Source organism: Chiloscyllium plagiosum, chromosome 39, assembly GCF_004010195.1.
Source record: "Chiloscyllium plagiosum isolate BGI_BamShark_2017 chromosome 39, ASM401019v2, whole genome shotgun sequence".
NCBI classification, from domain to species: domain Eukaryota; kingdom Metazoa; phylum Chordata; class Chondrichthyes; order Orectolobiformes; family Hemiscylliidae; genus Chiloscyllium; species Chiloscyllium plagiosum.
Genome location: NC_057748.1, coordinates 15,028,664 through 15,044,594, shown reverse-complemented (window position 1 = coordinate 15,044,594; position 15,931 = coordinate 15,028,664). Strand labels below are relative to the sequence as shown.

Genomic DNA, 15,931 nt, shown 5'->3' with positions numbered 1-15,931 from the left:
AATCATGTCCCCCTCATCTTTTCTATACTGTAGTGAGTGTAGGCCCAGTCAAATCTGTCTTTCCTCTTACAATAGTCCTGCTGTCCCCAGTATCAACCTTTTACTTCACCATCTTTATGGCAGGTTTAATCTCTTATGAAAAGGAGACTGGAGCTATGCAGAATACTCAAGGTGTGGTCTCCCCAAGGCCTGGTATGATAGCAGTAAAGTGTCCTTACTTCTGAACTCAAATTCTCTTGCAATGATGGCCAACACACAACTTGTTTTCCTAATTACTTGCTGCAACTGCCTGTTTACTTTAATTGACTGGGGGTCAAGAACATCCAGATCCCTTTGTCTACTTTTGCCTTTGTCTTTCATGCCAAAGTGTATAACTTCACATTTATGCAAATTCTGTTGCATCTGCCATGTGTTTGTACACATCCTGTACTTGTCTAGGTCACCCTGAGGCATCCTAGCGTCCTCCTTGCACCTCTCAAGGCCAATCTAGTTTTGTTTCCAACGAACCTGGAAAATATTGCATTTGGTTCCTTCATCCAAATCACTTATATTTTGTGAATAGTTGGGGCCATAGCACTTACCTTTTGGTACACCACTTGTCTGTCTGCCACCCAGTTAAATGTCACAACTCTGTTAAGCGATTCTAGATTCGTGCTAATATATTGCCCCCAATCCCATCTGCTTTATAGCCTTGTGGGAAAAATTAATGTGGGATAATTTTTTTACATTAGATTCCCTAGTGTGGAAACAGGCACTTCGACCCAACAAGTCCACACTGACCCTCCGAAGATTAACCCACCCAGACCCATTTCCCTCTGACTAATATCAAAAGCTGTGTTGAAATTCAAATATATCTCAATACATCACATCAAAATCCTCTGGTTTTGCCTTATCTGTTCTACTGGTTACATCCGCACAAAAGTCAAGTGCGATTTCACTGTCATAAACCTTTAATGCCCTTGAGGGAAGAAAACTGCCATCCTTACCTGGTCTGGCCTACGTGTGACTCCAGACCCACAGCAATGTGGTTGACTCTTATTGCCCACCCCTAATTGCATAGGGGGCAGTTAAATGCTGCCTATTTAGCGACACCCTCGTTCCTTGGATGAACAAAGAAAACAATCTTAAGTATATAACCAGCCCAGTGGAATTGGTTTCAGATGATCACCTGTACCTGGTGCTTTTGGCTCCTTCAAGGCCACTGTGCGTGGCCTTCTCAGACAGCATATATGGTACTTCCCAAAGGTCTTGAGGTGGTCTCTATGTTGTTCAAGTTTTGGGGGCATATAGAAGAATCAGAAGGATGACTGCTTTATACACACAGATCTTGTAGTTGCGCAGATGTCATGGTTTTTGAAGGCTCTGGTCTTTGGGCATCCGAAGGCAGTGGTCAAAACGGAAATTTTGGATCTTGGCATCAATGTCAGCCTTGGATGAGAGGTGCCCCTGCATTTAGGGGTATGTTCCATGCTTGAGGATTTCTCTGTCGATCTTAATGGGCAGATGGATTGGAACTTGCCCTGGGACAGGTTGGTAACAAACTTTTGAGTCCGCCTCAACCTGAAGACATGACCAATTCTTTGATATGCTTCTGCAAAGCTTGAGGATTCTCTTCCGAGAGAAAGGTGATGATGTCATCTGATCATGAAGTTCCCACAAGGTCAGTGTTGTTTTTGTAGATTTTGACCAGTTGAGGTCCACGCCACTGGAAAGCTTGTTCTTGACAAAATGAAGAATGGTGGCAGTGAAAGTGGGGTGATGACACATCTCTGCATGACTCCCGGTTTGACCTCCAAGGATTCTATCCTATTACAGTTGGTGAGGACTGCTGCTGACATCTTGTCATGGAGACAGAAATATTGGTGAATTTTTCTGAATAGCTGACCTTCGACAGGGTCTTGCATAGCAGTTCCTCATTGATTAAGTCAAAAACCTTTGTCAGATTGAAGGTGATATAGTATGGTTGGTGTTATTCCTAGCATTTTATCTTGGAGTTGTCAAGCAGTGAAAATCAAGACCATAGTCGCACAGGTTGGTCAGAGGCTATAGAGGCTTTCAGAAAGAATTTTTTCAGGCTGGATGAAGGCATCTAGTGCAGATTAGGGCAATGATCTTCCCAACATTGGGGAATAGGAAGATTCCTAGGTACCTCCCACAGTCCACTTTGTCCTTTCTCAAAGACAGTGGTGACAGCTGCATCCTTGAAATATCAGTGATTATTTCTTTGTTCCAGATATTCAGGAACAATTGATGGAAACGAAAGATAAACTCTGCTCCTCCAAATTTGAAATTCTCTCTTGGAAATCCCAGCCACTCATACGGTTTTTCTATTCTTCATGTCTAATGGCAGCTTCAACTTCTGCCACATTAGGTGGGAGTGCACGATCATCATATTGTAAAGTTGTAGAATTTCCTTAACCAATATTACATGATTTAGGCGTTTTGAAATGTGTTCTCCCTCAAACTGATGTTTTCGCTCATTTTTCAAACAAGTTATTTCCTTGTGCTGCACCAGTTTGAAGCCAAGTGTTGGGCCCATATATTGTCTTGGTGGCATTGAAGAAGCCCTATGTCATGCTTGTTGCAAGGAGTTGCAGCTCCTTAGTTTTCTTAGTCCACCATTTGTTCTTGATTTCGTTCGTTCTTCTTTGTAACACTGCCTTTTGCTATTTGAGTTCTCCTTTTTGCCTTGCTGCTGATTGTTTTGCCAGGCAAAATTGCGTCTTGGATGATGTGGTCATTCTTGTCAAACCAGTCTGTATTTTCAAGCCTTGTAACTGATGGTTTCGTAATGGTGTGACTTGATGGCTGTCTTCAGCTCCTTCTGGATATCTTTTGCTCCATTAAAATGAGCTCTTTGGAGATTCTGAATATGTTTGACGTTGGCTTGTCTGCTTGGCTCTGGAAGCCACTCCATATTGAACTTTTCCTGAACTTGCTTAGTCTTCGGCTGCTTCTGGTGGCATTTGATATAGAGGAGCGGATGAGCTGGTGGCCTGTCCAGCACACATTTACGGAAGCTTTTATGTCTGTGTTTTTCTATATTCCCTGCATGTTTACTCTCATTCTATTTTACCTCTTTGATCAATTATTTCTTCCTCTTGCTGAATTGTAAACAGCTCCCATTTCTCAGGCTTGCTGCTTTTTCTGGCAGTTATATGTGCTGTTCGGATCTAATGCTTTCTCTAATCGTTTTTATTTTGAAAGCCAATAGTTAAGTTGTATTAGATTTGAAATTAAAATTTGTAATTTATGCATAAATACTGACCTTGCTAGATATTCAATTTTTATTATTGTCACGTACTAAGAGAGTGAAAAGTATTGTTTTCCATGCCAAACTTGTGCAGGTATATTGGGGTAATAGAACAGAATACGGAATTTGGTGTTATAATTAGAGAAGGTGCAAAGAAAGATCAACTCTAATATGAGAAATCCATTCATAAATTTGATAACAGTGGGAAAGAAGCTATTCTTAAATTTGTTGGCAGGTGTTTTCACAGCTCCGTGTTGACCCTTGAGAACTTTAAACCAGCCTGCAAAACCAAGCTTTTAAAATAAATACGTATTACATTTGTATAACATTAGGCAGTAGCCCATTCAAGGAGTGAAATAATTCTGGTCTTTCAGATGTAAAACAAACATAGATAAGTTTGTAAATTTTAAAGCACTGTTCAGTGTATCAAGCCATCAGTTTGTTTACTTAATAACTGGGCCCTTTAAAAGAGAAACTTGCTCAGAACAATATCCTGCTGCATCATGTCATATTCTCATCCTGAGAAAATGTGTTCTCTTAGACTCTTTCGATGTTGTGGGAGGTGCATTCTAATATATCCAGGATAGTTCAGCAGGGAGCTTGCCTCCAGCTTGTTAGATTTATTAATTTAGTCGATAATATAGGCACTATTTAGTTAGACTGTCGGATCTTAAATGGCCAAATTTGTGTTTGAACGCAGATCTAACATAACACAATGACACTGTGCATTTTATGTGATACTGTTAACATTGTTAATGCTTTTGTGGTGGCTTACTAACAGAATTTGGCACCAATTCACAAGAGAGGATGACTTGACATAATTTCTTTGTGAAGGTTTTCTTAAAGGAACTGAAAAACAGGGGACCTGGTGATGTTAAGAGCCAAAATTCCTGAGCTTTGAAACAAAACAATGAATGCATGCCTGCCAAATGCGTAAGAGACCTGAATTAGAGGAGCAGTGGGAATCTGGCTTGGAGGGATGGAGAGTAATATAAAGAGAGCAGCAAGGCCATGGAGAATTTGGAAATAGTGTAAATTATTACCAGGCACCAGCAGCCGAAGTTCAGCAGCGAGGATGGGTAGTGGATGAGTGTGACTTTGAGAGAGTTAGTTGGATGCTAGCTGAACATCAAGCATGTGACCACAGCAGACACAGTACATTGCCTGATGCGTTGCTAATAACATGGCACCTGTTACTGTCAACATACACAAGGAATGTGGAATGATTTCAGGTGAAGTTGCTGAGAGGCATTATGTAAACAAGAAACTAGAGAAGTCTAAGATTAGATCTTGTAGGGATTCAAAACATTAACACCAGGAAGTAAAATCATTGCAGAAGATTCTCTGGAGACTACAAGGTGGATAGAAAGTAGAGGGGGCCAGTCCCATTCAGCTGTACAGTGCAGGAGTGGCATTTAAGGATAGTGTGCTAGCCTATGTGAGAACTCCTCGAGACAACAATGATACCACCTTCAGAAATTAACGCAACAGTACCTGAATTGAGGGAACCAATCTCAGTATCAGCTACTTGGAATGTGGAGAGAAATTATCCTAACATTTGATGAGCACATGTAATGCTAATATCTTCAGCAATCACAGGGAATATAATAGATTGGAAAGAGTTGAAGAGCATGGCGCTGGAAAAGCCCAGCCAGTCAGGCAGCAACTAAGGAGCAAGAGAATCGATGTTTTGGGGATAAGCCCTTCAGGATTGAGGCAGATTCCAAGGATAGAGTCTAAGAATGCAGAATAATTCGAGCTTGTAGCTTTAAAGTGACACAAAGCTACACTCCTCCAAAATAATAATCTGCATTGTATATAGTGTACTTACCTTTAAAAACCAGTACATCCTGTAGGAGGTACTGTAACTGACTATAGGTTCTGCTTTTAATACTCAGTCTTCAAAAATAAAATCTAGTAAAAGTTTGAAGCTGAAATTGAGCCTGATATTACAACTGTGCTGCTTTTTTGGTTGAAGGTTATAATGTGCTGGCACAATAAAGGAGTTGTGGCCCGGGGCACATCCACCATTTCCTTGTTGAATGGCAGAGCAAGCTTGAACGATCAAGTGGACTATTCCTACTCTTGTGAATGATTTAGAACATGCCAATCTCTAAAGTGTAACTAACTTGTGATGCACACGATACCTTCTGTATGGAATGTAACCTGAGTATTCAAGGTGGCACTGCTCATTCTTTTAAGTAGTTGTTGGACAGATTTAAAGTTAGAGTGAGCTAGAAATTAATTCCATATAAATAATGCCATATAATTTCTACAGCGAACATTTGGACCAAATATCTGCTGAGAGGAAGCTTTGAAACTGAGCTTTTCTCTGTCAACATCTTCGTGTCAGACTTGAATGTTAAATGAATTGCTTGCATTCCATTACAGAGAGCAGCCTCAGTCAGGCCACCACCCAGAGACATCCTGTGGCAGCTCCAGTAGAGTCACCAACTGCTAAGAAAGCACCGCCTAGTGGCAACCAGGTGGGTACAATGCACATACCAATATACATCATGCCATCAGTTAAAGCCCACTGCAGTCTGTCTTGTCTGGCCAGGTATGGATGGTGAAATAGTAAATTATCCCTTTGGGTAGAATGTGGGTGCTGTTTGTGCAGGAGAATAATTTACCTTATCATCACACTATTAATACTCATAAATTATCTTGTTACACTTGTTCATTCAACCTCTACAGAGTTTTTCTGGAAGTTAATTTTCCACTGAATTTTAATTTTAATGTTTTCCTAAGCAAATCTAATAAAACTACAAAGAAGCTTGGCAGAAGGAATTAAAAGCCAAATTTTTCATAAGAATTAGTTCCTAGCATTAAAATTAGGAATTCATATAGAATTTGAGGTAACAAATGTGACAACCTTCCACAAATACCCAAAGAGATGTAATGGGAGGAAAAACACATGTCTCGATTTGTATGTTCACATCTTTGCCCTGACCAGAAAGAAGAGTGGTGAAAAGCAATACAGGATCTTGTTTAAAACAAGAAAATGCACACTTGGGTGGAGACAGGGGTAAAGTGATCACTTTTCGTGCATTCTCTAAATAAACTGGAAAGATTCTCTAAATAAAACACCACTCACTTACTAGCACAGCATAATGTGGCTGGATTCAATCTTCAAAAAGAGATACCATCAAAAGTTTTCTGAAACCTTCACGTGAGTGGAACTTTTTGATGGGATGCAACAATGCTTCATTCTTCCAACAGTACTAAATTCCACATCCAGGTAACTTGTCGTTCAGCGCATCACTGCGCAGAAATGGAAGTTGTTCAGACGGTCAAGGTTCGTTTCCAGAACTTGCAAGCCTTTTCCAGTTTCTAATACAGATTCTCTTCATTACAGCACTAAAGTTTTTCCAGTTCTTCTAGAGAATACATATATGAAATTAATGTGTCTTCCCTGTTTCGTTTTTATCATCTTCAAATATCTCCATAGTTGAAAGGTCTAGCAGCTAAAGAAATTTAGAGTTGCTTTTTTAAAGCTGAAAGCAAACTTGTGTTTCTACTGTCCATTGTTTATAATGTCTAATGCCATGGTTTGTAATGTGTGAAAGTAATTGGTTTAATAGGGTGTGCACTATTGAATGTTGGCACACCTCAGCAGAAACATTAATAATGAACGCCACCTGCTGGATTATTGTTTATTTTTTAAAATGTAAACAATTATATCAAAACATTACATATTACTCCGCAATTCACAGCTGTCCGAAAAAACTGTGTCTCACTCCCCACTCTACACCTATGGCATTTTCGATGGCAACACACTGCTAAGTTTTGAGGACCAAATGACAGCGGAACAAATTGCCAACAACGAACTTTTAGATGGAGCCAGGCGGCATGTTAGTGTGACTGAAGAAGATCTTATTGGACTTGAGGAAGAACGCAATGAGAAGAACACCCGCAAGCAGACAGATTGGGCAGTGAATATCCTTAAACAATGGCTAATTGAAAAGGGCAGAGATGAAAATTTTGAAATGATGCCAGTGGAAGAACTTAATAGTATTTTGAGAGAATTTTATGGCACTGTAAGGAATCATGATGGTAACACCTATAGCATTTCCAGTTACAAGTCCATTCGGGCAGGTTTAAACAGGCACCTTAAGATGCCTCCTCACAGCCGGCAGATCTGCCTGATGCAGGATAAGGAATTCAGTAGTGCCAATAATGTGTTTCTGGGTGTGCTTAAGATACTGAGAAAGCAAGGAAAGGATGAAACAAACCACCATCCCCCTATTAATGCAGCTGACCTTCGAAAGATCAGAATATCTGGTGTCCTGGGACTTCACACACCCCTTGCACTTGTGAACAAAGTCTGGTTTGACCTGCAGTTACACTTTGCAAAACGTGGACGGGAAATCCTTCGGGACCTCCCTCCAGATGCTTTTGCTATTAAGCGTGATCCTAACGGAAGACGTTATGCAGTATTGAAGTATACAGGGAAAAGTAGAAGTCGAGAAGATCCTTTGAAATTGGGCCGAATGTATGATATGCCAGGAGATGTAAACTGCCCAGTCACTTCCCTTGAACTTTATATATCCAAGTTGCCACCAGATCCTCCTGCTTTCTATCTTCACCCTCTAAAATTAACGCCAGAACAGTTAAGAGAACAATCTGTCTGGTATAAAAGGGAGCCAATGGGAGTAAATTATCTTGGAAGCATGATGCCTAGAATCAGTATTGCCGCCAGGCTGTCCCAGAGGTATACCAACCATTCGCTCAGAACTACAACTGTTCGTCTCCTGTGTGATGCTGGCCTTGGAGCACGGGAGATCATGGCACTTACTGGCCACCGTTCAGAATCAAGTATCAGAAACTACTGGGGAGCTGCAGAATTTCAGTACCGAGCCTGGTCAGACATGTTAGACAATGCAGGATTCAACTATATTTACACAACTCCAAGCTCTGTATCACATGAATCACGATCAGCTGCTTCATCTTCTACAGTGACTTTAAATCACAACAGTGTTTCTGGAAAAAATGCTGGTCTCATCTTGCAGAACTATATTATAAAGCAGGAACGGCTAAAATGAAGTATTTGTGCAGCAAATAGGACACTCTAAGCCTCATAAAAAGTAAAAATTAGTAATGTATTAAAAGAAAATATAATTCTAAAATGAACAGCTGTGAAGTATGATAGCATTAAGATTTCAGTATTATATTATCAAGACTGAGGTCAATAAAAAAAAATAGTTCTTATATCAAGTGTTTGGTTATTTTAAAAAGAAATTAAAAGGTTCATTTTTGTGATCAGTTCTGTAACAGTTCTCCTCTTGGCTCAGATATGTTTGCTGTTAAACAGAGATCTGAAAATGTAGTGCACAAGCTTTGCTGTCTTACTGGAGCAATTGAAATGCTGAACCTTTTTTTTTTCAGGATGTTTGAGATTATCAATTCAGGATGGGTGCAGCTACAGTAAAACCTGTGTTTTTATTATAGAGCTAATAGAAAAATAACTAAAATTAGACAGCAATATCTATAACCCCAAATTGCTTGTTTCACAATGCTGGTTGCATGCAGAGGTCTGTGGCACAAAAAATAGATTTCGCACATGGCCAGAGCCGTCTTGGCACCTCTGTTGGAGAGGGAGACACCAGAGTTACGTTACTGTTTGATACATCATAAGGCTTGCATAGATGTTTCAGGAACCTCCATGAATTGGGAACAAATATGCTCTTGACATTGAGTGTCATTTTGACTAATAGAATAATTATTCTATCTGTAATGTTCAATATAGCAAATACATCTTTCCAAGTGTATTTATTTTTTTCCCCCTCAGCTATTTCAGTCTCTACAATGGGGGTATTTTCATTCAAAGAATATGAACTTGATATTGCAAAAATATTTTGTACTGTCATTGCCAGAAGTCAAAAATTAATATATTTTAACATTGCATTAGATGGTATAATTTTAAAGGCATTCAGGGACAGAGAAACTACTGTGTATATGAGTAGTTGAAAATGGTGGCACATTTGTATGGCTGCTTTTGTAAATAAAAGGAGATTCTTGACTTTAGTGTTGAATGGGGGGAGAAAAGAGTAGAAAATTATGCAAAATCTAAATTGCTGGTTCAGTCTCAACTGGAATACAGTATTATGTAATTCCGGGCCTCTTTATAGAGGATAAGCAAGAGATTTATCAGAATTGTACCCAAGGGCCATAGACTGGAAATGGTGGGATTATTTGCTTTTTAAAAAACCCTGCATTTATATAGCACTTTACCTGACCACCAGACGTCACAAAGCACTTTACAACAGTTATTGCACTCTACTTGTAAAAGAAAAAGCAGTTAGTTTACAATCAGCAAACTATCTCTCAACAGGAATGTCATAATGACCAGAAAATCCTATTTTGTTGATATTGATTGAGGATGACTACTGGGTACAATCACAGAAATAACTCTCTCACCTCTCTTTTCAGTTAGCGCATTAGGTCTTTGACATTTACCTGAGCAGGAAGATGAACTCTTTTTAATCGCTCATGTAAAAGACAGCATCTCCAACAGTGCATTGCTCCCTTAGTTCTGTATTGCAATAGCTTGTCAGCCTTGATTTTTTTTTTGTGTGTGTGTGTGTGTGTTCAAAGTCCTGGAGTGAAACTGAACCTTGAACATGGTGATTCAGAAAAGCAGCTGTCTCAACAAATCCAGGGTTGGAACAAACTAAGCAGTGAGACTTAAAGGGAGATTTTAATAAAGGTGCTCAAAATTGAGTCCTATATAATAAGTAATAAGAATTTTTTTCCATTTGGGAGATGAGTCAGTGACCAAACATGCAAGATAATTATGAAAAGAGTCAGCATTTTCTTTTAAACTGTTTTATGATCTGAAAAAACACCAGCCTTAAAAGGGCAGTGGCAATATATTCAATAGTAACTTTCAAAGGGAATCTGATAAATATTTGAAAGTAGAAAGTTTGCAATACTATAGAGAAAATACAATATGGAAGTGTCAAAAAACTGACCAGGCTTTGAGACCCCTCCATACTGGGGTGTATTCTGCACTTAAATTTTAGTCGGTTTGGTCGTGGATTGGATTTTGTATGTAACTCCAATGCTACAGTCTCATAGACCAAAGGAGGTGATTTGAAAGAGCAGGAACTAAGAATTTCCTTATCTTCAATATAAATGCTGCTCAAAAAATGAAAAATTAATAACTCAAAATTGCTGATTAGCTGAATTGAAATATTAGGTTATAAAATCTATAGTGTCTTCACAAAGTTTGATACAGCAACAACTTGCATCTCTTTTAATGTAGCAAATAACTCCTCGTTCTTAAAGTTTAATTTTTTTTATATTAAACCAGCCAACTTAATTTAAATCATGAAGTAAAGTATCTGTTTTGTTTCTGGATGCGGTTCTGGTTCAGAGGCTAATCTAGAACACACCACTCGTTACAGTACACTACCTCTGCCAGTGCAAGCTGCAGTTAGATTTAAATGGTTTGCAAACAGCATCAACTCATAAATTGGGCAAAAGATAACATAAAATAAAGTCCAAAAATAAAACTGTTTAAGGTGTAATCTGGTTAATCAGTGCACTGGATCAATGTAAGCATGGTATTGTTTTGTAGTGAGAGCAAGAATTGCTTACTTGCAGGTTTCACTGTTGCTGCCTATAATGTTCTTTAATTCCTCCTCAAATGTGTTTTAATATATATTTAAGCTGGCAACAATTGATCACTGCCCTGCATTCTTCCTGGCCAAACAATGAGCATTAGCTTTTTTTTTCTGAAGACTGGTGGCATCTCCCTCTCTGTCACTTGCCCCTTGTAGGTGGAATTTATTTCCTTAGGCCTTCAAAAACCCATTCATAGTTTCAGTAATTAATTTGTAGCATTTGGCATTTAATTATCCACACACAGGTCAGCTTGTTAAGGCTGGAGAAAATACTCAGTGCTTTAAAAGAGGATATGATAGATATATTGGACTTAGATTTAATAAGATGCTCCAAAGATTGTTGCAGAAAATAGTCATGGTGTCAAGGGAGCAACATATTGGCTTGGATAGAAGATTGGCTAGCTATCAGGAAACAGCATACCTGGATCATTTCCTAGTTGGCAAGATATAACAAGTGATGTGCTATAGGGATCTGTGCTGGAGCCTCAACTTTTTACAAATTTGAAAAATTACTTTGAAGGGACAGAGTTTGGTTGCTGATGCTATTGATGATGCAAAGTTAGGTAGAAATGCAGTTGTGAAGAGAACATAACAGGGCTACAAAGAGATATACTGGGCAATATGTGGCCAGTGGCGTAGAATGTTAGAAGAAATGAGGTTTCGCATTTTGGCAGGAGAATGAAAAGGAAGCGTTATATCAAAACAGTGAGTGCGCAGAGGGATCTGAATGCTCTAGTGCATGAATTGCAAAAGGTTAGTATGCATCTGCAGCAAGTATTTAGGAAAACTAATAACACTATTTATTCTGAAAATTAAAGAGTAGAGGTTATGCTTCCATTATAAAAGGGCATTGGTGAGACTACATTTGGAGTACTAGGTATATAATTGATCTCCTTAGTAATGAAAGGTTTTTAGACTAATATTTGGAATGGGTAAATTTGACGATTTGGAGAGGTTTAGGCACTTCTCCACTGGAGTTTAGAGTCAATAAGAACATAAATAAAAGAAACAAGAGTAGCTTGCTAGGATTCTCAAGCCTGTCCTGCCTTTCAACATGATCATGGCTGATGTACCTTAGGCTTCAACTCTTCTTTCCTGCTAGCTCAGTATACCTGTCAACTCCCTGATATTTCAAAGATCGATATATTTCTTTTTAAATACTTTCAGTGACCTAGCCTCCATAACACTCTGGAAAAAAGAATTCTACAGATTCACTATTCTCAAAGAAGAAATTCCTTCACACCTCAGTTTTAGATGAATATCCCTTATTCTATAGCTTTGTTCCCTAGTTTGAGATTCTTCCACCAATGGAGACATCATCTCAGCAGCTTTCGTGTCAAGCCCCTTGGAATCTTGTATGTTTTAATAAGCTCATCCCTAATTCCTTAAACTTTGAATAAAGGCCTAACATATTTGCCATTCTTGGTAAGTTGACCTCTTCATCCCAAAAATCAGCCTAATGAATCTTTTTTTTTTAAAATAGCCTCCAATGCCAGTATATTTTTTTTAAATACAGGCACTGAAACTCTACACAGTACTCTAGATGTAACCCCACCAACACACTGTACAATTGTAACAAGACTTGCCCTGTTATTAAACTGAACCTCCTAGCAATTTTGCTTAGTGCACCTGCATGCTATCTTTGTTTCATGTAGAGGAATACCTAAATTCTGCTGTGCTGCATTTCTTTGGAGTCCATATTTCAATAATAATCTGCTTTTTGATTTATTCCTTCCATAATGCACAAACTAATACTTCCTGCATTCATCTCCATCTGCTAACTTCTGTCTCATTCAACCTATCTGTATTTCCTTGAAGTTTCCTTTTGCCTTATTGTAGCATGACTTCCCACCTAACTTTTGTATTGTCAGCAAATTTGAATATATTACAGTCCCTCCTCCCCTTTCCTTAATACAGATAGTAAATGATTGAGGCCCTAGGACTGATCCCTGTGGCACTCCAGTATTGCATCTTTCAAACCTGAAAAATAATTATTAATCCTGGCATTATCTTCTGTGTTAACCAATCCTCCATCTATGCTAATGCATTCCCATAAATACCATAAGCTCCTATCTTGAGCATCTTACATGTGGCCCCTTGTCAAATGTCTTCTGAAAATTTAAGTATTCTGTATCTGGTTTTGGGTTCACCTTTATTAGTTCTGCTTTTTATATCCTTGGGGCTGTGACAAATTTTCCAAATGTGACTTCCTTTCAAAAAACAATGTTGACTGTTGTAATAACCTTTCCCAAATGCCCTGCTTTCTCTTCCTTAGTAATGGACTCTAGCTTTTTCCTCTGAGACTCACTGGCTTACAGTTTCCTGCTGAATTTCTTCTTCCCTCCGTTCTTGAACAGGAATGTCATATTAGCAGTTTTCTGATATGCTAGAACACTTTCAGAATCCATTGCGTTCTGGAATGTTTTGACCACTGCTTCCATTATCTCGATGTCTACTTCCTTTAAAGGGCGGAGACCATCGTCATGCTGTCTGCTTTTAGTCCCATTAGTTTATGTAATATTTTGTCCCTCATGATAGAGATTGTTACAAGATCTTTCCTACCTTAGTACTTTGCTACCTATTGTCTTTAAGGTGCTTATGTTCTCCACTGACTGACATAAAATATTGATTTAAATTATCTGCAATTTCCCTGTTCCCCATTGTAAATCCTGCAGTTGCTTCCTCCAAGGGCCCCTCACTTTACCACCTCCCTTTTTGAATACCTGTAGAAACTAGTTTGTTTTTGTATTTCTTGCCAACTTGCTTCCATAATACATTTTCTCTTCATTAGCTTTCTAGTCATCTGGTTCCAGAAAAATTCCCAATCCTTTGGCCTACCATCATTCTTTTGCTGCTTTGTATGCCTTAGTTTTTGATTGGATACTCTCCTTGATCAGCTTTGCTAACCTTGGGTAGTTCATCTTTTCTCATTGAGTCCTTTTGAACAGGAATACATTTTTCTGACTGCCACTGCTTACCTGTTGACTTTCCCTTTCGTCTATTTTCCCAGATTAATTTGAGTAACTCTGTTTTTACCTTTAAAATTGCCATTATGTAAATTGAGGACACTAATGTCAAGACTCAAGTTGCTGTCTCTGAGTTTCAAATTCAGTGTTGGGATTGCCACTCAAAGCGATCTTTAATTACAGATTTCTTATTGGATCCTATCACATTACACATTTACTAGATCTAAAATCGCCTTATTCTGGGCAATTCCGCATCATGAAAGCTTTGATTAACTGTCCCTGAATGTTGGGTGGAAGTAGTGCTGTCCAGACTCTGACCATCCATTGCATGAAAAAAATTTTCTTCTTGTCACCTTTGGTTCTTTTTGCTTTTTACTTTTAAGCTCGTGTTCCTGGTTCTTGGTCACTCTGCCAATGAAAGTAATGTTTCCCTATCTGTCCACATATAAATTTGGAAGTAATGTCCTGTATACTCAAGTCTAGGCAGTCAGTATGGTTCTAAACGTCCAATCTGTTGAACTCTACTGTGTGAGTGTCTTTTACCAATCTAAAAGATATATTTATTGAAGGGTACATTTAAGCATGACTGACTAGGAAACTTGGTGGAGGGTGAATGATATTAGCACAATAGTGCAGATGGCCTCCATTCAAGAAACCAAGAAATGGAAATGTTTTGAGTAGAAATGAGAAATTATAAAGACAGGTACTCGTGGCAGTGGTGTATGGCTCTGACACACACGCACGCGCGCGCATACATGCACACTTTCAAACTGATTGTAACGTTCAATCATATTATGGTAGGGTGGAGGAGCCAAAAGCCGCTAACGAGCTTTTGGCAGACATGCACAGGGGTATTTGTGGAAAGTTTAATCTAAAACAATTATAAAAATCATTCAGGCAAAGGTAGCCTAGATAAGGACTGAGAACCTGTTTTTGGATAATTTCTCAGAGCAGTGGATTCTGGAGCTGACCAGACTGCAAGCTACACTAGACCCAGTGATGTGCATGAGTAGTGAAGGTATCCTGAAATTGCATTACCCATAGTATGACATTGTACATTTAGTTTGAAAGATGAGTGTGAGGCTTACTACTAAATTTTTGTTTTAAATGCGTTATGAGAATGTGAAAGCAGGGCTAGCTAAAGTGAGTTGGCAAATTTAGGTTCAAGGGTAGAGATGCAGTAGCAGACATTTTAGGGATATTTCAGAATATACAGGTTAGTTACTTTCCAGTGAGTAGAAAAAAATTCAAAATGACAGATCCACCAATGATGGTTCGTTAGAAATTTTAGTGGCAAACAGTGTGTTATCTTTGTGCAGAGAAAGGTGACAGGTCAGAAGATTGAATATAAAAACAACAAAGAATGACCAAACAAAATTGAGCGAAACTTGGTTCTGGCAGCAACTATGGAGCAAGGGAAGCAGAATTAACATTTCAGTATGACTCTTTGGAAAACCTGAAATATTAACTCTGATTTTCTTTTCATAGATGCTGCTAGAGCTGTTGAGTTTTGCAAGTACTTTGTTATTATTTCGGTGTTTCCACTTCGACAGCATCTTCCTGTAGTGAAGTCAAGTTACTCGTTTAACACCTGAGCCTTAACTCTGCACAATATCCTTTCAGGTCTATAATCCTTTTACTTTCTCTTCTACCTGTTTGATTATTTATATGCCCATGGAGAACTTCTATGTTTAGATGCCAGTCTCCTTTTTGTATTGTTTGCTCTTTTTCTTCTTTTCCCCTCAATTTAAATAGGGTTCTAATTACGCAGAAGCACAAAAGTAAAAAAACTATAGATGCTGGAAATATGAAATAAAGTCATATTAAGCAGCATTTGTGGCGAAAGAGTTCATGTAGAACATAGAAGAATACAGCGCAGTACAGGCCCTTTGGCCCTCGATGTTGCGCCGATCCAAGCCCACCTAACCTATACTAACCCACTATCCTCCATATACCTATCCAATGCCCGCTTAAATGCCCATAAAGAGGGAGAGTCCACCACTGCTACAGGCAGGGCATTCCATGAACTTACGACTCACTGAGTGAAGAACCTACCCCTAACTTCAGTCCCATATCTACCCCCC

At 38.8% G+C, this 15,931-nt stretch overlaps 1 protein-coding gene across 18 annotated transcripts in view; it reads left to right on the top strand.

Moving 5' to 3' along the window:
* LOC122542270 (activating transcription factor 7-interacting protein 1-like) overlaps nucleotides 1–15,931 on the top strand; it is a 193,021-nt gene that overhangs the window by 143,554 nt on the left and 33,536 nt on the right. For 15 of the 18 annotated variants that reach the window (XM_043679826.1, XM_043679831.1, XM_043679829.1 and 12 more), the window contains 2 exons: nucleotides 5,645–5,739; nucleotides 6,970–8,403. In XM_043679826.1, coding sequence (XP_043535761.1) covers nucleotides 5,645–5,739; nucleotides 6,970–8,298 — 1,424 coding nt within the window. In that variant the 3' untranslated portion in view covers nucleotides 8,299–8,403. Of the gene's footprint in view, nucleotides 1–5,644; nucleotides 5,740–6,969; nucleotides 8,404–15,931 lie in introns of those variants that run through there. The other 3 variants (XM_043679842.1, XM_043679841.1, XM_043679843.1) reach the window with 1 other exon arrangement.